Genomic DNA, 21157 nt, shown 5'->3' with positions numbered 1-21157 from the left:
TCTGCCGAGGACATGCAGGTCCTGGGCCTCCTCTACCACACTCCCTCACCACCCGACGTCTGGAGGAAGAACGCCTCATCTTCTGCCTCGGAACACTTCAACCCCAGGGCATAAGTGTGGACTTCACCAGTTTCCTCATTTCCCCAACCCCCACCTTACCCCAGTTCCAACCTTCCAGCTCAGCACCATCCTCATGACCTGTTTTACCTGCCACTTTTGCCCGAAATGTCGATTTTCCTGCTGCTTGGATGCTGCCTGACCTGTTGTGCTTTTCCAGTACCACTCTAATCTAAATTCCGTTGAATATAATCTCAGTCTACTCAGTCTCTCCTCATAAGCCAACCCCCTCAACTCCAGAATCAACCGAGTGAACCTCCTCTACACCCCTTCTAGTGTCAGTACATTCTTTCTCAAGTACGGAGACCAAAACTGCATGCAGTACTTCAGGTGTGGCCTCACCAGCACCCGATACATCTGCAACATAACCACATTGCTTTTAAACTCAATCCCTTCAGCAATGAAGGACAAAATTCCATTTCCCTTCTTAGTTGCCGATTGCATCTGTGGATCAACCTTCTGTGTTTCAGGCACAAGAACACCCAGGTGCCTTTGAACAGCAGCATGCTGCAGTTTTTGTTTAACCATTCAAATAATAGTCCTTATTACTATTATTCCTACCAATATGGACGACTTCACATTTATTAACATTGTACTCCATCTGCCAGATCTTTACCCACTCACTTAAACTCTCTAGGTCCATTTGCAAAGTTTCACAGTCCTCTGCAGACTTTGCTCTACCACTCATCTGAGTGTCATCTGCAAACTTTGATACACTACATATGCTTTCCAACTCCAGATTGCCTATGTAAATTGTGAATAATTGCAGTCCCAACACTGAGCCCTGAGGCACACCACTAGTCACTAATCACCAACCAGAAAAGCACTAGTTTATCCACACTCTTTGCTAAGTGTTAGTTAACCAAACCTCTTCCCTGTAATGCCATGCATCTTCATCTTATGCAGCAGCATCTTGTGTGGCACCTTGTCGAATGCCTTTCGGAAATCTAGATACACCACATCTACCGGGTCTCCGTTATCCACCGTGTTCACAATGTCTTCATAGAATACCAGTAGATTAGTTAAGCATGACCTGCCTTTCATTAACCCATGTTGTATCTGTCCAAAAGGACAATTTCCATCTGGATGTCTTGCTATTTCTTCCTTGATAATAGATTCAAGCATTTCCCCTACGACAGAAGGTAAGCTAACCAGTCTATAATTCCCCATCTTTTGTCCACCTTTTTTAAACAGTGGCATCACATTTGCTGTTGTCCAATCTGCTGTAATTGTTCCAGGATCCAGCGAATTTTGGAAAATTAACACAAGTGCATTTGCTATTTCTCCTGCCAACTGTTTTAGTACCCTGGGATGCATTCCATCACGGCGAGGAAACTTGTCTATCTTTAGCTCCATTACCATGCCCAACACTACCTCTTTTGTGATAATGATTATTTCCATGTCCTCACCTACCTTCCTGAAGAAGGGCTTATGCCTGAAACGTCGGTTCTCCTGCTTCTTGGATGCTGCCTGACCTGCTGCTCTTTTCCAGCAACACATTTTTCACCTCACCTACCTTCGTCTCCTTGTCAATTACTGGCACATTATTCGTGTCCTCCACTGTGAAAACCAACAAAAAAAACCTGTTTGATGTCTCGGCCATTTCCTGATATCCCATTACTAAATCCCCCTTCTCATTCTCTCAAGGACCTTAGCTGCTCTTTTTCATTTTATATATTTATAGAAACCTTTGCCAACTGTCTTTATATACTGAATTCGTTTACTCTCATAATCTATCTTACTCTTCTTTATAGCTCTTTTGTGGCTTTCTGTTGACCTTTAAAGTTTTCCCAATTTTCTTGTTTCCCACTGTTCTTTGCACTTTGTATGCCTTCTCCTTCAATTCGATAGCCTCCCTTATTTCCTTGGACACCCATGGCCCCTTTTCCTACAGTCCTTCCTTTTCTCTGGTATTTACTTTTGCTTAGCACTTTGAAAAATTGCTTTGAAAGTCCTTCACTGTTTATCAGCTGTCCCATCATAAAGTCTTTGCTTACAGCAAGTTTTGAAAAGATTTGTAGCTCAGGTTGAGGTTCTAGTTGTAGGTTTGCTCCCTAAGCTGGAAGGTTCATTTTCAGATGTTTCGTCACCATATTATGTAACATCTTCAGTGAGTCTCTGGATGAAGCTTTGTCTGGAGGCTCACTGAAGATGTTACCTAATATGGTGATGAAACGTCTGAAAATGAACCTTCCAGCTCAGCAAGCAAACTTACATCCAGTCTTTGCTTACATTCTACTTTAACCAACTCGTCCCTCATCCTATTGTAATCTCCTTTGTTTAAGCACACGACCCTGGTATTGGATTTTATCATCACACTTTCCATCTGTATTCTAAATTCAACCAAACTTCCAAGAGGATTCCTAACTATGAGATCATTAATTATTCCTGTCTCATTACACAGGATCAGATCTAGGATAGCTTACACCTTCATCAGTTCCATTACATACTGGTCAAAAAACTATTGCGGATATATTCAATGAACTCCTCCTCAAGGCTACCCTGACCGACCTGGTTTGACCAATCAACATGTAGATTAAAATCCCTCATAATAATTCCCATACCGTTTTTACAGACATTAGTTTTTTTAATGTTATTATTTGGTGGCCTATATATTACGCCTACCAGTGACTTTTTCTTCTACCCAATTTCTACCCAAATTGATTCAGCTTTCTCTGTAGAACCTATATGATCTCTCACCACTGTTCTGATGTCATCCTTAAATATCAGAGCTCCACCACTCCTTTACTTTCCTGTCTGTCCTTCCGAATAGTCTGATACTGCTGGATATTTAACTTGTGACCATCCTATAACCATGACTCCATAATGGCAACTAAATCATACGCATTCATAATGATTTTTGCTGTTAGCTCATCCACCCTGTTTCGAATGTTACAAGCATTCAGGTAAAATCCCTTTATGCTAGTTTTTTGTATCCTCTTTTTGAATTCTAACATCTCCATGTAAATTGGGAAAGTAAGATTTGCAGAGGAAACCATGAAGGAGTGGACAGAGTGTGTCTGGGACAATTTCCTGGAACAATAGCATCAAATTGAAAGAAAAATCATACAATGTGACAAAGCTTACAGTTAAGCCAAGGAATTAGGCAAGTTATAAAAACCAACAGAAGATGATCAATAAAAATAAAGAGGAAAAAATTATCATTGAGGATAAACTTGCTGGTAATATTAAAACAGACGGCAAGAGCTTCTTTAAATATAAAAAGGAAGACAACATAGGCCCATTAGGGAATGAGCCTGAGGAAATAATAATGGGGAACCAACAAATCGCAGAGGCATTGAATAAATACTTGCATCAGTTTTCATGGTGCATGAATAGCATTCCAAAAAAATGAAATAATCAAGTGGGAGACAGGAGAGAAGAAATAAATGTAATAACTATCCCTAGAGAAAAAGTACTAGGGGAACTCGGGACTAAAGACCGATAAGGCCCCTGACCCTGATAAAATGCATCCAAGATATTAAGGGAGATAGTGGATGTAATGGTCATAATTTTCAAATTATCCTTAAGTTCTAGAAAAGAATCAGAAGATTGGAAAACTGCTGACATAACATCTTTATTCAAAAATGAAGAAGACAATAACCAAGTATAAACAGTTGAGTTAGCATAACAGATGTTGTTGGGAAAATGGTCGACCCTATAATAAAGAACATAATGGCAGAACATTTAGAAATATTTAATATGATCAAGAAGAGTCAGTATGGCTTCTTGAAAGAGAAATTATGCCAGCAGAAATATAACAGGTGAATCCTGAATTGAGAGCTATAGCCAACAGCCTTCTCAGAAGTTGAATCATGACCAGTAATTGAGTGTTATTATTTAAAAGACAAAGTGCTAATGAGGAAATGGAGACCACCTGAAATACTAGTCAATGAGGAATGTGCAGCAATCTCTCAGTTGTTCCATTTGATTATCATGCCAAAATTTCATGAGTAGCTTAATGAATTAAACAAATTTCCAATGGTCGGAGTTAGGAAAACAGAGGTTAAAATACGAAAGCATTTCTAATCATAGGGATTCCATAAAGGTGTAGTGAAATTTTGCCAGGCATACCACACTTGTCAGGTAGTGCAGAAATCTTGAGCATGAGGGAAATCCATACTTTTTTCTGTTACAAGCTTTCAAAGAACTATTTAGCAGGGACTTAATAGTTTGCGTATGATTCCTATCTAAATCCAGGAATGGGAATCGGTGTCTTTCATCAATTATGTATCTTTCAAAAAGGTTTTCTGTTGCAGTGCTTTTGGGAAAAATTGCAACAAAAATGATACCATGATGTGGAGGTGCTGGTGTTGGACTGGAGTCGACAAAGTTAAAAACCACACAACATCAAGTTATAGTCCAACAGGTTTGTTTGGAAGCACTAGCTTTCAGAGGACTGCTCCTTCATCAGGTAGCAGGATCATAAGACATAGAATTTATTGCAAAAGATTACAGTGTCATGCAACTGAAACGATATATTTAACAAACCTTGATTGCTGTTCAGTCTTTCATCTTTTAGAATGGGTTGTGGGTTTTGGTTCATTAATATGTAAATCCCATGCACACACACATATATGTCTATGGGATGAATTTGCAGTTGCAGAATTGTATATGCAGATACATTCTATTTTGCTCAAAAAGCACACAATCTGCAGGCAGTCAATCCATGTAACATTTTATAAATTCCTACTTTGGAAATAGAAGCAGTCTGACTCATGATTGGAATACAGACAGACTCTAACTTCACAACTTGAATACATTGTCTGAGCTGAGATGGCACCTTTTTTTACAAAACCTTAGGTTATCTCAAGAATGTGACTTAAAAGAAGTTCTGGGATTAACATGTTAATGAACCAAAACCTGCAACTCATTCTAAAAGATGAAAAACTTAACAGTAATCTTGGTTTGTTCAATATATTGTTTTAGTTGCATGACACTGTAATCTTTTGCTATAAATTCTGTTTCTTATAATCCTGCTCTACAGCGACCTGATGAAGGAGCAGCGCTCTGAAAGCTAACACTTTCAAATAAACCTGTTGGATTATAACCTGGTGTTGTGTGATTTTTAACAAAAATAGTAGTAGAACAGTTCAATTTTTTTGAGATGTGGATTACTCAAAGGATTGCAATAAGGTTAAGTTTCAAATATTGTTACAAATATTCAAATAAATAATGAATAGATTTAGAATAAAACTCTTTGTATCTTAAGCTTATTATTCACAACATCAAGGAGCATTAAAAGGACGTATGAATCTTTAAAACCATGAATAGAACTTCTTGTCAGGAATATGTTACTGTTTGCCACCAGTGATGTTCTTAATGAATCCACAGAATCCAGTCATTTTGAACATGATATAAGGACCTGAGTTTAGAGGACTCCTTAAATTGATGAAATAAAAATTTGCGAACATCATGCTCAGAGCCTATGCTTCCAGTTTGTGTGTCAAGAGAAAAAGTGAATTGACCAAAAAGTACTCAAAGAACATTGAGAAATAAAGCAGATAACAAGACCAAAGCTCATAATTTTGGTTCTGGTGTAATGGACCACACATATTTCCTTTTAAAAGTACAAACTAGAATGGAAACCGGATGCTGTTGTATAGCCAAAATATCAGGGAAACTTTGCAACATGAAAATCAAGAGCTGCATATTTTTATTTGTATTAAATGGAATTACTTTTGAATCCTTGAGGTTGTCACATTGTTAACATCGAGCAGTTTCAGGAGTTTCTGAAGTAAGGAGACCTCAGACTGGTCGTGCAGCAGATTGCACAGACCTGTGAGAGCAATGCAGCAGGAAACACCCAGGACCAGGAAAGAGCAAACATCTCTCTCCTTTCTGTCAATGTGAAGACAAAAATAACTTATAAAAGTGGTCTAATTTAAGAAAAGAACATGGTCCATGAAATCAATACTGAATCCAAGAAGCTACAGACAATAAGTCATTCTTGCTAAAATCCAAAGAACTGTGAAAATTGCTTCTAAACCGTGTGGATTAGACTTTGAATCTACAGAATTTCATTTTCCTTCTTTATATTTTCCCACCCATATATTTTGTGTCGAACCATCTGTCTTTTCCATGTCTTATTTGTGTATGAATGAAAATATGTGTGTGTGTGTGCACATGAGTGTGTTCAGTTTACCTGTCTCAGGGAAATCATCAAAAGTAAGGTTCATTGGATCTTATCAAATTAAAAAGGAGCTCAATGATGTGAATTAAGACACATGGAAAATTCTATATGTCATGGTAATCTGTTAAAGAGATGCCAGGACAAGAAAAATAGTCAGAACAGAAGTTAATTTACAGTGGGGAAAAGAATAAGGAGTGAAATAGAAAATATCAGAACGATTTGAAAATAAATCTGAAATTTATAAATCAAAAATTAACCCTCCAGTAATCAGTTTGGACAGTACAGGGGTGCTTATACAGGTTGATGGAATATTATGCCACTTTCTAGAATACTATCAAAGTGACTTACAAACACCTTTGAGGTAGCTTAAAAAAATTAATTTTGCATGAATGGTCCAGGATAATCACCTTTAGCTACACATGCTAATCATATAGGGGATGCATTACTCCTAAAACAACAGCCTTACAGATTCAACCCAGAGAAAAAAGAGATTATGATGGATAAGAACATTACTGGATTGAGTCACAGTTGCTGGAGCTCACCTGTCCATGATGGTGCTGAAACTGGCTGCGTCACAAAGATCATGTATTGATTATCTCAAAGACAACAGGATAATAATAGAATTATATCTGATTCAACACTTGGAAAGTTGTATCGAGAAGATTGAACAACCACAATTTGTTACAAAGATTTACTTCTTAAAAGGATATTGGCAAGTGCCATTAACTGATGCAGTCAAAGAAATACCAGCTTTTGTAACAATGGAAGGACTTTATCAATGTCAAGTCATGTTGCTTGGGATATAAAATGCACCAGAATTTTTTCACTGGCTAAGCAACAAAGTTATTAAAGGATTATGCAACTGTGTTGTCCACAGAAATAACTTGATGTGTTCAGCAAATTATGGGAAGAGCAATTACATCACTTGAAGGAGTTGTTTGATTGATTATAAAGAAGCATTGGTCATAAGTTTTGCTAAATGTGAATTTGCTAAATATGATTATTTCAGCCATACAGGGGTGCAAAGCCAAGTTTCACCAAGAGAAGCAAAAGTCTTGGCTGTCTTGGATTTCCCTGTTACTGAGACAAAAGGCAAAATTGTGCTTTATATCGGCATGAATGGATTTTATCAGAGGTTTATTTTAGCATTGTGATGACTCTTAATGAGTTTTTGAAGAAAGACAGACAAAAAGATTTGAATGGAAAAAGACTACCAGCGTGCCTTTGACAACTTGATAGCTGAACTGACAACCATACCAATTTTTGCAGCACAAAATGATGATAAATCTTGCAAACTGAAGTGTTAAAACATTAAATGCCCAAAGATACTTGGGGATTGAGGTGCACAGGTCTTTAAAATGCCATGTACAGGTGCAGAAAACATTCAAGAAAGCTAATTGAATGCTAGCCTTTTCATCTGGAAGACTGGAATACTAGAATGTAGAAGTTAATCTGCAGTCATACAAAATCCTGATTAGCCCCCACCTGGCTGTAAGCAGATCTGGGCACCACATGTTAGGAAGGATATATTGGCCAACCCTAAGAAAACTTAACCAAATCATGACATCAAATGTGTACACAACACAGGTAATAAATTTCAAAGGGAGACTGCCTGATAAGATCTGGGAAGGTAAAGGTGACACAGTTAATCCTTGTAATCCATGAAGTAGATTCTTAACCTGAGACCACAGTTCTTTTATGTTTGACTGTCAGCAATAGTGATACATCAGAACTTAGTGGGTGAATGTTGTTTTCCCAATTTGCTTTTTCAACAGCATTATATTCCAAAATGATGAGCAAAATAGGCAGGTAGGGAGAGAGTTCCAGCTCTTATTATTGCAAGTTCGTGCAACCTTCCCTCTGTTTTGCTGCTCAGAATCGAAATATAATTGCTTGTGTATTTTGGAATCTAACTCTACTGTCTTTCCAAACTAGTTAACTGGCAATTGAATTTTGCATCTCCCAATATGTGAAATTATCATTTGCCACTTATCATTATCACTGCAGGTATTTAGGTTCATGGTTCTTTCTATTTAAACCCATTTTAGTCAAAGGAAGGTTTCAAGTAAAACAATCACAAGATGTAAGTTAATATTTGATAGTCCATATTTCTGATGATCTTTTCCTTCATTTTCTAAAAAAAATTGGAAAATACCTTTTGAAAATTCTTTCATTTGTTATTTTTTCTGAAGTAACTAAAACTTTGATATGTAAATTCAGGCTATGACCGAAAATGTTTCAATTAATTATTTCCCAACAAATTAATTCTCTTTTATGACTTTCTGTGTCTTTCAAGCAGGCATTTCTGTGAAGGCCTAATCCTCTCCCAAAAGCCTTGACTTGAATTTTGATACTTTAATTTGGCATTCAAAGCATGCACAGTAAACTGAATTTCCCAAGATGGATCAGTAGCTTTCAGCTCACTGTGTGGATGGAATATCTTTCTTCTTGCACTTTTGGTCAGCATATGCCTCAAACAATTTTTAAAAACTAAGAGGAAGCTTTTACTATGGTAAAATTTATGTTGTTTTTTTTCTCAAAGAGATTTTTTTGCTCGGAAGACAGCTGCCACATGATAACAGAACATTTATGCCCAGATTTGGGAGTGTAAATGGTCATTTTCAACAAATATCAAGGTCAAATTTCCCTTTCAAGACCTTTCTTTCAATAGATTAATAACCAATAGAGTTTTTAAATGAAACAGACTTTGTAAGGATTGCAAAGGACAGCATTGTGTGTGGATGTTGCAATCATCACTTGACTTGTGGAGCTCAGCCTGTTAGGACTGAAGATTCAAGTGATTTATACTTTGATTTGCCTCACGATAAACCTTTCATGCTTTAGACTTATCATTGAAATGAGCTCGCACATTTGTAAGGCAGTGTTGGCATCTTGCTGCAATAGATTGTTGACATTCTGTTATTACTGTGAATGAGTCAAGCTTGCCATCCTAACTTATGTTGAGGTGAATCTCCAACCCATATGTTCTTGTAACATTGCATATTTCTTCTCATTTCAATTCACCCGCTGCTAAGCTGTTCCTCATGCTTTTGTAACTTTAAGGCTCTTCACTTCATTTCACATCAGTATCGGTATTTTGCATCTTCACCAATGTGAGTTGATCCAAATCTCCACTATGCTTTTCCTAACTTGCATTAAGTTCTGTTCACCTATCACCCCTGTTCTCCGTTTGTTCTCAGTTTGGCAATGCTTCAAGTTTCTTTTATGTGGTGATAATGTGTGTATCACTGGCAAGGACAGCTTTTATTTCATATGAGAAAAGCCCTTGAGTGGCAATTAAATGTTATTATACTATGTTTAAATGTATTCAGAGCCTCACCCTCAACGTATCTCTAATACTCTAGCCCTATACCTCTCAGGATCTCTATTGTATTCCTCTAGTGCAATCTTGCACATTTTTAATTTTTCACTAACTCCACCTTTGGCTGCAGCTGCTATCAAAACTGAAGCTTGCTTTCTCACAGGCCTCAGCCTTTTATCTTAGTTTATCCATTTTTCTACAAAGAAAATTTTCTATTTTCACTACATCATGAGCAAGAAATTCCATTCTCCAACAATCCTGCACATAAAGAAATTTATTTTCACTTTTTTTTTCTTTTGGAATGAATTGCAATTTTAAACTCATTGCCAACCAGAGAAAATGGTCTTTTCCTCTAAACTCTTTACAACTTCACTGAACCTTTAAGTTTCCAGCTGCATGTCATGTCTTTGGCAGTGAGTTTACAACTAATACTCTTTTCAAAATCATTGTTTTAGGTTGTTGCCAACTGGAATAACTGTAGTAGTACAACCTGAAAACATTGCACACCTCTGAAGAAGTATTTGGTCTCACATTAATGGCTTTCTGGCATTGATTGAGTTTGGGTGGGAGAGGAGTCAATTGAACACTTTAGAACTTAGATTGAAAAGTTTTCATTGGGAAAGGAATTAAGGTTTATGGAACCAAGACAGCTCAATGGAGTTAAAATACAGATTCACTATGACTGTTATTTTTCTTTTAAAATGTACTTTATTTATAAAATTTGTAAAGGTATGCTGCAAACCATTTTGACGTCAATATTTCATAGTGCAATAAAGTTAAACTTTTCTCCATACATAATTCACTCTGGAGTGCAATATTCTTTGTAGAACTTTTTACAAAAAATATACTTTATTCATTACATTTTTAAAAGTGCATTACATGACAAATCAAAGTTGGCATGAAATTCAAACCAACTCAGTTTCTTCCAATATTTTACGTTAATCACATTTGCAATTAAGTGACTCTTTACTATTATCATTACATGCCAAACATACAGCTGGCGGGATATTTTCTTTATCCATTCCTGACTGCTGATGGCTGAAGGGCCTCAGACATTGACTTTTCTCCATTGCTTCCTTTCAACTAGGCCCACCTACCTGCACATGGCCCATATCCCTCCAAACATTTCTTATTCATGTATTTATTCGAATGTCTTTTAATTGTACCTGCATCCATCATTTCCTCTGGAAGCTCATTCCACAAAACGAACCACTGTATATAAACAAGTTGCCCTTCATGTCTTTTGTAAAATTCTTCTCCTCTCACCTTAAAAATATGCCCCCTGGTTTTGAAATCCCCACACTGGGGAAAAGACCTTTTTCTATTCAGCTTATCTATAACTCTCATGATTTTATAAACCTCTATCAAGTCACCCCTCAACCTCCTATGCTCTGGTGAAAATAGTCCCAGCCTATCCAGCCTCTCCTTCTAATTCAAACCCTCCATTTACGGCAACGTGTTGGTAAATATGTTCGGAATCCTCTCCAGCTTAATGATATCCTTCCTACAGCAGGGTGACCAGAATTGCACACAGCACTCGAGAAGAGGCCTCACTCATGTCCTGCACATGGCGACCCACTTGTATACTCAAACGTCTGAACAATGAAGGCAAGTGTACTGAATGCCTTCCTAACCACTCTGTCTATATGTGATCCAAACATCAAAAAATTGTGTACCTGAAACACTAGGTCCCTGTTCTACAACACTACCTGAGGACCTACTTTTAATTGAATAACTCCTGCCCACCAAAATGCAATATCTCATATTTATCCAAATTAAACTCCATCCACTACTCCTCAGCCCATTAACCATGTAATTTGCCTGATCTTGGAAGGTCCGCATCTGAGTTGTTGACCAACAAGCACTGGAAGACCAACAGGTTTCAGACAGACCAAACAGTATCTTCCATCAGGTTGATGGTCCCAAAGCTGCAGTGGGTGTGAGTCAAGTGAATAGTTGAACTAAGAAAGGCACGCTTGGGAAACGGGCTTTCTTTGCTGTTAGGTAAAAACAATGACTGCAGATGCTGGAAACCAGATTCTGGATTAGTGGTGCTGGAAGAGCACAGCAATTCAGGCAGCATCCGAGGAGCACTAAAATCGACGTTGCGGGCAAAAGCCCTTCATCAGGATTAAAGGCAGAGAGCCGTTTGACGATCTAATTAAATGAACAGATTTAAGCTAAATTGCCTCCACTTCTTACGTTACTCTGTTTTAATCCTTTTGCTGTATCTACTCTCTGTGACATAGTGAAATTTAGTTAATTTACTTTAGGGGTGGATAAAGGTTGGGCTCACCTTTACAAACAAAAATAACCAAAACTGATTAAACTTTCCTTTTTTTGAAATGCAGTTATCAGGTATCACCAAATATTTGTAAGTAAATTAGATGTGGGAGATGGATATGCTGATAGGGTGTGACGTATAGCAGGAGGAGGATTGTGTGGATCAGAAACACTGGCATGGATTTAGTGGATAGAAGTGATGTTGGTGTACTGTAATTTCGACTTAATTCTATGTCTGAAAATGACCAACCATCTATTTATTTCGGATATAATTAAGAAAGCATTCTGTTATTAGACCAGACCTTCTGATGTACCACCCTTAGAAATCGCAACTTATTAAAATATGACCCATCAGAAAAGTTCGGCTCCCTACCGATTTCACCACTCAACGCTGCTTGCCACGGACCCTAAGCAAAACGGCGAGTTGCGGACTTGTATGGGCAAATAAATTCCTGTTCCTGTGTGTGTCTGTTTTTTTTTCTGTGTGTCTATTTTTGTTGCGGTTTGGCTGATCGCTGCCGCAAGGAATGACATGAACTGGGCATTCCGTCTTGTTTAAATCGAGCGTCTGCCCGCGTCCTGGCGTTGCTGATGTTGAGGATGAAGTGCCTGATTTCTGCGGGAGGGAAGACCTGAGACAGAATTCGGCACTGTGGGCGCGGGGATCGGCGTCAGTGTGTGTAAGAACACCGGCCTCAATGCCGCCCACCCCCACGCTGTTGCTGCTGCTGCTGCTGCAGTTAGTGCTCTGGTTCATTTTCATCCAGACGGCATGATCTAATCTTCTGAAACTCGCAACTGTTATTTTAATGGGGCATGTCGAGTGAAACCGGCGCATCCCTCTCGGCTCCGTCTGCGTTGAGGTGAAACAGGAATGGCACATTTCAGATGAAGCCCGGTGGCTTTTTTTTTCAAATTCAGGGGGACTGCGGCTGCAAGTGTGCACAGCGGTGAGACTGCTGCTTTGCATCATGCTGACTCATGGACTGATGCCCTCCAATTCTACGTCGAATCAATAACTCCATTCCCCCCACCCCTCCTTCCCAGATGTCCCAGGATGGCTGGCTGCAGTGGAAGCGAGCAGAGCTTTCAAAATTTCGAGAGCCCCTTTCCTCCGAGTTGCATAAACGAGGTCTAGAGGTTGAGCTATCTATATCCAGTGCCCTGAATCTTTCTTCACATGCAGGTGATGTACTAGTGGAAAGGAGCCACTTGCCAGACACCTACAATGATAGCAGCGGCGTTCCTGGTCCTGCTCAAGCCCTACAGCGTCCAGTGCGTTTTGCTGCTGCTGCTCCTGCTGCTGGGCACCATCGCTACCATCTTGTTCTTCTGCTGCTGGCACCGTAAACTCCGCAAGGCTCGTCACCCCATCAAGTCGGTCGGCTCAGGCCGTTCCAGGAGTCGAGGTGAGAGTGCGTTTCCCTATCGCTTCCTCTAGCCACCCAGGTGCTCCCTCTGCGCTCCCCCACTCCTGGCGCACCCTCTGCGGCTCCTCGTTCTCCCTCTCAGCTACCTCAACCCCTCGATTCCCAAGGCCCAATATTATTCCCTCTTCTTCAGCAGCATAATCATCCTCTTCCATTCTCCCGCATATCACCCAACTTCATCTTCAACTACCCCCTCCTTCCCTCACCCCCTCCCTCACCCGCTCCCTCTCCCTTCTCTCACCCCCTCCTTCACCCTTTTCTCACCCCCTCCTCCTACACTCCCTTCTCTATGACCCGTCATCCTTTCGCCACTGACCCTCATACCTTTACTCTCCCACTCCACTTGTCCCCCAATAGCTCCCAACTTCCCTTTCAGACTATATGCTCCCTCATAATTCCTCCCTCGGTCTCCTTCTAACTCCTACCCTTCTCCCCTGTCCTCACTTAGACAGGGCTTCCCCCTTTCTTCCTCACTCCTTCCCCTCTAATCTCCTCATTCATTCACCTTCCCTTCCCTCCCTGGCCCCCATCATTCCCTCCCTCCACCCTTGATCCCTGCCTCATCTTCTCATCCCCTCCATCAACCCCCTTATCCCTTCTCTCCTCACCCAATCTCTCACTCTCATATTTAGTAACTCTGATGTGTTAAATTTTTCAAAGATAACTTCTATCAAGATAGCCATTAGAAGGTTTCATTCATAAGTATTTGCATGAATTGATTTAGAGATGTGTGCAATTTTGCTATCAAACTACAGCTGTGTATTCTGACCCTGAACTAAACTACATTAAATGTAACATTACCATTGTTGTGTAACTAATACTGTGGATTTGCTTCTGTGCCATAAATAATATTTTTCCCTTATTTTATCCCAGATGCAGGGATGAGATCGCACTTCCGTTCTGAGGTACAGCATGCTGTTTTGCTTTCTCAATTCAAGGTCATACAAAGTTACTTATTGAGCATCCCAATAGCACTCAACTCAACCTCAAGATAACGTAAAGATGTTAAATCTCCATCAATATGTGATCATCAGGGCTGGGCAAACTATTGGCATATGTGGTGGGAAAAATTGTACCAAGTGGGATCATCCATTGGAAAATGGGCCTTGTTTAGTACTTCATGTTTGCTGAGAATATGTTTAGATTAAAATTAATCAAATGTGGATGGCAGATGAATGGGCTTGTTAGTTTGAGGTACTGAAACTACGACAATGAAGGGGGTTCCTTGGGCAGATACAGTTATCAGCATCGTTATCAATAATCACCAGAAGCTCAGGATCAAGTCACCTGCACCTGCACCCTCCTCAGCAAACTGTATAACAGGGTTGACAATAATTGGACTATGTTTCACTGTCTGTGGACAAAATTCCACCAGAATCCTTGATAAGGAAGAAGGGAAACATTAGAAAATAACTTTGTAATAATCAGCCTCAACATTAACCTCTAAGAGCTTTGTGTGTGAAGTTCAGATTAGACAATAATGAGTATTTTAGCTTAGAGTGATGCTGGAAAAGCACAGCAGGTCAGGCAGCATCCGAGGAGCAGGAAAATCGATGTTTCAGGCAAAAGCCCTTCATCTCTATTCCTGATGAAGAGCTTTTGCCCGAAACGTCAATTTTTCTGCTCCTCGGATGCTGCCTGACCTGCTGTGTTTTTCCAGCACCACTCTAATCTAGACTCTGGTTTCTAGCATCTGCAGTCCTTGTTTGTACCAAATAATTAGTATTTTGTCCATATCTGGTCGAAATGATGTCATGTTTTGTAGTCCTGTATGATCTTGCCTATCCCTATTTCTGTGATGAACCCCAATCCTGAAACTCACTGAATTGTCTGCTGTCTTCCAATTCTGGACTCGTGTGCATCCTTTATTTCCTTGGACCCACCATTGCCTATTAAACTCTGGATTCCCTAAATTTTGCCTCTCTACCTCTCTCTCTCTCCTCTTTTACAATGTTTCTGAAAACGTACTTCTTTGGTCAACTTCTTGGTCCTAATATGTTTTGTGGCTCCATCTCAGTTTTTTGCTGATAATGTTACTGTGAAAACATCTTGTGAAGTTCTGTTCTATCAAAAGGCGTTATCTAAATGCAACTTGTTGAGAACAGAAGGAACACGTTTCTCCATTTAAATTAATACATGAAAGATTGCTTTTTTCCTTCCAAATAACTTTGTCATTCATTTTCCCTGACTTCTCAGCAGTTTGTGGTGACTTTTCAATGTTTAAAGAATTTAATTTGCCAACTTAATTTCCAAACTGATACTGAACTGGAGGGGGCTCTGTGTTGGCCATATTTGTAACAGGCCTTTCAGGATCAGTCAAACATATAGTCAAGGTCAATTGCTTTGTCGGAAGAGGGGGAGATGGGAAATTGGAGCATACCCTTCTGTTTCCTCCCCTCCACACAACACACTCACCCTTACTACATCCGTTATGGTGAAAGGTCATTGAACTGAAACGTTCAGTCATGCTTCTCTCCACAGATGCTGTCTGACCTGTTGAGTTGTTACGCTTTGTTTTGTCCCTCATTCCATCCGTTTTGGTGATACATGTTGTCTCTTCGAGGAAATGTACTCGATATGTGCATATGACACATCACCATGAGAAGATTTCACATTCCTCCTCATGCTCATCAGTCAAGAAGATGACAATTTAGTTATTACCAAAAATGTTAGACTTGAACTTTAAAAGATTATTAAAAAATGGAATAAAATGTGTCCCTTTATAAATGTTCCAGAGTATTAAACACAAAAGTGTTAAACAGCTGAGCTGCTTTGCATGAGTTTAGAATTAGGTTTATTGTCATGTGTACTCAAGCACAGAAGTATAGGAGTACAGTGAAAAGTTCACAATGTTGCCCCACACAACACCATCTTAGGTACGCACCATCTTAGATATAAAATACCTGGGTACAGATCTTAGATACAAAACAGAGAAATAAAGAAAAAACATAACATTACAGTTATTCATTGTATAAGTCGGAAAAATAAGAAAATCCTACTAAACAAGGTGAAAACTTGACCTACTCTTGGTAAATAAGGCACGGCAGGTGATGAAGTGTCAGTGGGGGAGCACTTTGGGGCCAGCGACCATAATTCTATTAATTTTAAAAGAGTGATGGAAAAGGATAGACCAGATCTAAAAATTGAAGTTCTAAATTGGAGGAAGGCTAAATTAGGCAAGAACTTTCAAAAACTGATTGGGCACAGATGTTCGCAGGTAAAGGAACAGCTGGAAAATGGGAAGTCTTCAGAAATGAGATTTCGAGAGGGAATGCTGGATGACTAAAGAAATAGAGGGTTTGGCTAAGAAAAAGAAGGAAGGATATGTCAGGTACAGACAGGATAGATCGAGTGAATCCTTTGAAGAGTATAAAGGCAGTGGGAGTATACTTAAGAGAGAAATCAGGAGGGCAAAAAGGGGACATGAGATAGCTTTTGCAAGTAGAGTTATGGAGAATCAAAGGGCTTTTACAAATACCTTAAGGACAAAAAGGTAACAAGGGAGAGAATAGGGCCTCTCAAAGATCAGCAAGGTGGCATTTATGTGGAGCTGCAGGAGATGGAGCAGATACTAAATGAGTATTTTGCATCAGTATTTACTGTGGAAAAGGATATGGAAGATATAGAATGTAGGGAAATAGATGGTGACATCTTGAAAAATGTCCATATTACAGAGGAGGAAGTGCTGGATGTATTGAAATGCATAAAAGTGGATAAATCCCCAGGACCTGATCAGGTGTACCCTAGAACTCTGCAGAAAGCTAGGGAAGTGATTGCGGGACCTCTTATTGAGATATTTGTGTCATCAATAGTCACAGGTGAGGTGCCGGAAGACTGGAGGTTGGCTAACGTGGTGCCACTGTTTAAGAAAGGCGGTAAGGACAAGCCAGGGAACTATAGACCAGTGAGCCTGATGTTGGTGGTGGGAAAGTTGTCGGAGGGAATCCTGAGGGACAGGATGTGCATGTATTTGGAAAGACAAGGACCGATTAGGAATAGTCAACATGACTTTATGCATGGGAAATCATACCTCACAAACTTGATTGAATTTTTTGAAGAAGTAACAAAGAGGATTGATGAGGGCAGAGTAGCAGATGTGATCTATATGGACTTCAGTAAGGCATTCAGTAAGGTTCCCCATGGGAGACTGGTGAGCAAGGTTAGATCTCAGGAATACAGGGAGAACTCACCATTTGGATACAGAACTGGCTCAAAGGTAGAAGGCAGAGGGTGGTGGTGGAGGGTTGTTTTTCAGACTGGAGGCCTGTGACCAGTGGAGTGCCACAAGAATCGGTGCTGGGTCCACTAATTTTCATTGTTCATATAAATGATTTGGATGTGAGCATAATAGGTAAAGTTAGTAAGTTTGCAGATGACACCAAAATTGGAGGTGTAGTGGACAGCAAAGAGGGTTACCTCAGATTACAATGGGATCTTGATCTAATGGGCCAATGGGCTAAGAAGTGGCAGATGGAGTTTAATTTAGATAAATGTGAGGTGCTGCATTTTGGGAAAGCAAATCTTATCGGGACTTATACCCTTAATGGTAAGGTCCGAGAGAGTGTTGCTGAACAAAGAGATCTTGGAGAGCAGGTTCATAGCTCCTTGAAAATGAAGTGGCAGGTCGATAGGATAGTGAAGAAGGCGTTTGGTATGCTTTCCTTTATTGGTCAGAGTATTGAATACAGGAATGGGAAGGTCATATTGCGGCTGTACAGGACATTGGTTAGGCCACTGGTGGAATATTGCGTGCAATTCTGGTCTTCCTATCAGAAAGATGTTGTGAAACTTGAAAGGGTTCAGATACGATTTACAAGGCTGTTCCCAGGGTTGGTGGACTTGAGCTATAGGGAAAGACTGAATAGGCTGGGGCTGTTTTCGAGCGTCGGAGGCTGAGGGGTGACCTTGTACAGGTTTACAAAATCATGAGTGGCATTGATAGGATAAATAGACAAAGTCTTTTCCTTAGGGTGGGGGAGAACAGAACTAGAGGGCATAGGTTTAGGGTGAGAGGGGCAAGATATAAAAGAGACCTAAGAGGCAACGTTTTCACATAGAGGGTGGTATGTGAATGGAATGAGCTGCCAGAGGAAGTAGTGGAAGCTAGTACAATTGCAACATTTAAATGGCATCTGGATGGGTATATGAATAGGAAGGGATTGGAGGGATATGGGCCAGGTGCTGGCAGGTGGGACTAGATTGGGTTGGGATATCTGGTCAGCATGGACTGGTTGGACCGAAGGGCCTGTTTCCGCGCTGTACATCTCTGACTCTAAAAAGATAAACACTTGAATAGCTGTTACACCATTGCAAAGGAATGTCAGAGAGACTCCGTTTAAACCTAGACCATACACGTGGGATCAAAGTATTTCCTCTGCACCCACTATAGGAGTCCAAATTGAAATTATTTTGGGGAAGTTGCCACGTAATTCCTATTATGCATTGGATTGTAAAGAAAGAAAACAGGGCTTGCTATGATACAGCACTTTTTACTACCTTTCGACATCTCAAATCATTTTAGCGTCAGTGCAGTACTTTTTAAAGAAAGCCACTATAAAGTATGGCAATATTATAATAACCAGACAATCGGCTTTTCCTGTGTTTGACTGAGGGATAAATGTTCTCTGGAAAATCAGTAGAAACTTCCATGCTCTTTGAAGTAGTGCCATATGTTCTTTTCCATTCACCTGAGAGAGCAGACTGGGCCTCAGTTTAAGATCTCAGCTGGGAAATGATACCTCTGACAGTGCAGCACTCACGGTTCACTGAGGGATAAATATTGACTGAAATGCCTGGAAACACTATCTGCTCTTCTTTGAAGCAGTGCTAGGGGTTGTTTTGTGTTCACCTGAGAGGGCAGACAGGACCTTAATTTAATGTCTCATCTGAAATGCAGTACTTCCTCCAATACTGTACCGCATGGGGAGCATTAATATAGATTATGTATTCTATTCTCCAAATAAACCATTAGGGTTCCAAGTGTGGACAAAATGGAAGAGTTCACATTGGCATTCATGAGTGGGTACATGCTTGAGGTTCAGATCAATTTGCATAGAAGGGACAAGTAAATGAAAGTTTATTATGCCTCTAGCTTCCATTAAATCCACCTAGGGTGAGGCTGAGTATTGAGCGTTCAATGCACAGTAATGATCTGCTGTAAAGAATCGGAACCTGCATTATTATTCATGATTGTGTATTTTCTTCTTAAACTTTTCTGAACTCATTTCTAAATCTCTGATGAAAATACAATTATGGGTTTGGATTGTCAGAATATGAACATTGAAAGAAAAGTGAAAAACAACTTTTCTACTATCAAAGATTGTGAAATGTTTCATATTTAACAGGGCATTCCCAAAATACCTGAATGTCATTTTAAAAATATTTGTAATCTTATGTAAAGTTAATATTTTTTTTACAGCCCAGAAATCAGTAGGTACCAAGTTTGGGTAAAGAAAGTGATACTCTGTTGACAGTAGTTCCTGCACTGAGTGTAGGTCAGTGCTATCTCAGACAAAGTACCAGACTCTGACCCTCTCACTTATGGATTAAGCACAAGAGAGTGGTCATAAAGCTTTATTTTTAATTACAAGTTATTTACAGAAGCCCCACTCTTACTTTAGTGTGTTACAGTACCAATCTCCTTTAAGGGATTTGCCAGGCTTGCAAGCCCAGTCAATCCTGTTCTCAGAAACAATACCAATCTATCTAATAGTATTGCTGTACATTATCCAAATCACATGGTCAATATTAATTCACTGAGTCGGCAAATGTTTCTTCAACCATGTGTTCCTGCAGTTCAGTTTCAGACAGTTCACAACAGATATGATGACTAACTGCTTAATAAATTGTGCTTTTAAAACTGCTGAATGATAAAATGGGTTTTACAGTAAGAAAACATATGAGTGACAGTATTTTAATACTGGGAAGGTAGAAATGACAGGATTTGCTTGGCTTGGCTTTCCTGATCAATAGATAAATGCAGGATGTAATCACGGAAATTAAGATACAAATTATTGTCTTGGAAACATAGATGATGCAATATTTGCAGATCAAGTACAGGAAGGTGAAAATATTGATATCATTTCCACGAATGTCAGCTCTCCTGCTTGAGTCATGCGCTGGTTTGTTCAGATTCAGTTCCAGAGATTCAAGCGCAAAACCTAAGCTGAAACTCTACCGCAGTACTGAGGGAGTGTTACACTGTTGGAGATGTCATTTTTTGATAAGACGTGAAATTGAGATCCTGGCTATCCTTTCAAATAGACAGGAAATATTCACCAACCAAGATCTAAGTACACATTTAATTCAGTTTATGCTAAGTGTAGTTCGACTGCTTTGCTTCTTTAATTGCAACAGTGAATACATTTTAAAAGATAATTAATTAGACATAAAACATTTTGTTATGTACTGGCATTAAAAAAGGTGCTATGAAAATGCAAGTCTTCTTTTGCTGTGTGTTGTCTGCCATGTTTCCTGAATTACATTAGTCGCTGTAATTCAAAATTGCGTAATTGGTTGTAAGTTATAAAGGGATATTTTGAGACGGAGAATCTAAGTACGACGTTTTTCCATTTGATCAGTAGTTAAGCAGGAATCTCGGAAGAAAACATGATGGCATTTGCTATTTGCAGAATATGTTATTCAACTTCCCCTTGCACATGACTTTCAAAAATGTACAAAGGTTGGAGAATGCTTTTCGTTTATGCATAAAGTGACTCTGGGTTGTCCCAGTGATGTAGATCATGGAATGATCCTGCTGAGAAAGAGGCTATTCAATACATAGTTTCTTTGCTAGTCACTATGAGGGATAAAACATGCACGAGCCTTCTTATGAGGAAACACACCTATTAGAATAATTTAAACATAAAAGCT

The 21157-nt window shown here is 39.5% G+C and overlaps 1 protein-coding gene across 3 annotated transcripts in view; it reads left to right on the top strand.

Moving 5' to 3' along the window:
* Positions 1-21157, top strand: part of dst (dystonin) — a 642458-nt gene that overhangs the window by 8230 nt on the left and 613071 nt on the right. The window contains exons 2-3 of one of the 3 annotated variants that reach the window (XM_043681258.1): positions 13042-13264; positions 14159-14190. In XM_043681258.1, the coding sequence (XP_043537193.1) occupies positions 13084-13264; positions 14159-14190 (213 nt within the window). In that variant the 5' untranslated portion in view covers positions 13042-13083. Of the gene's footprint in view, positions 1-12977; positions 13265-14158; positions 14191-21157 lie in introns of those variants that run through there. The other 2 variants (XM_043681269.1, XM_043681284.1) reach the window with 2 other exon arrangements.

Source organism: Chiloscyllium plagiosum, chromosome 3 (assembly GCF_004010195.1).
Source record: "Chiloscyllium plagiosum isolate BGI_BamShark_2017 chromosome 3, ASM401019v2, whole genome shotgun sequence".
In the NCBI taxonomy this organism is placed as follows: Eukaryota; Metazoa; Chordata; class Chondrichthyes; order Orectolobiformes; family Hemiscylliidae; genus Chiloscyllium; species Chiloscyllium plagiosum.
The sequence above is the reverse complement of the archived record's forward strand: the minus strand, read 5'-3'. Positions and strand labels throughout refer to the sequence as shown.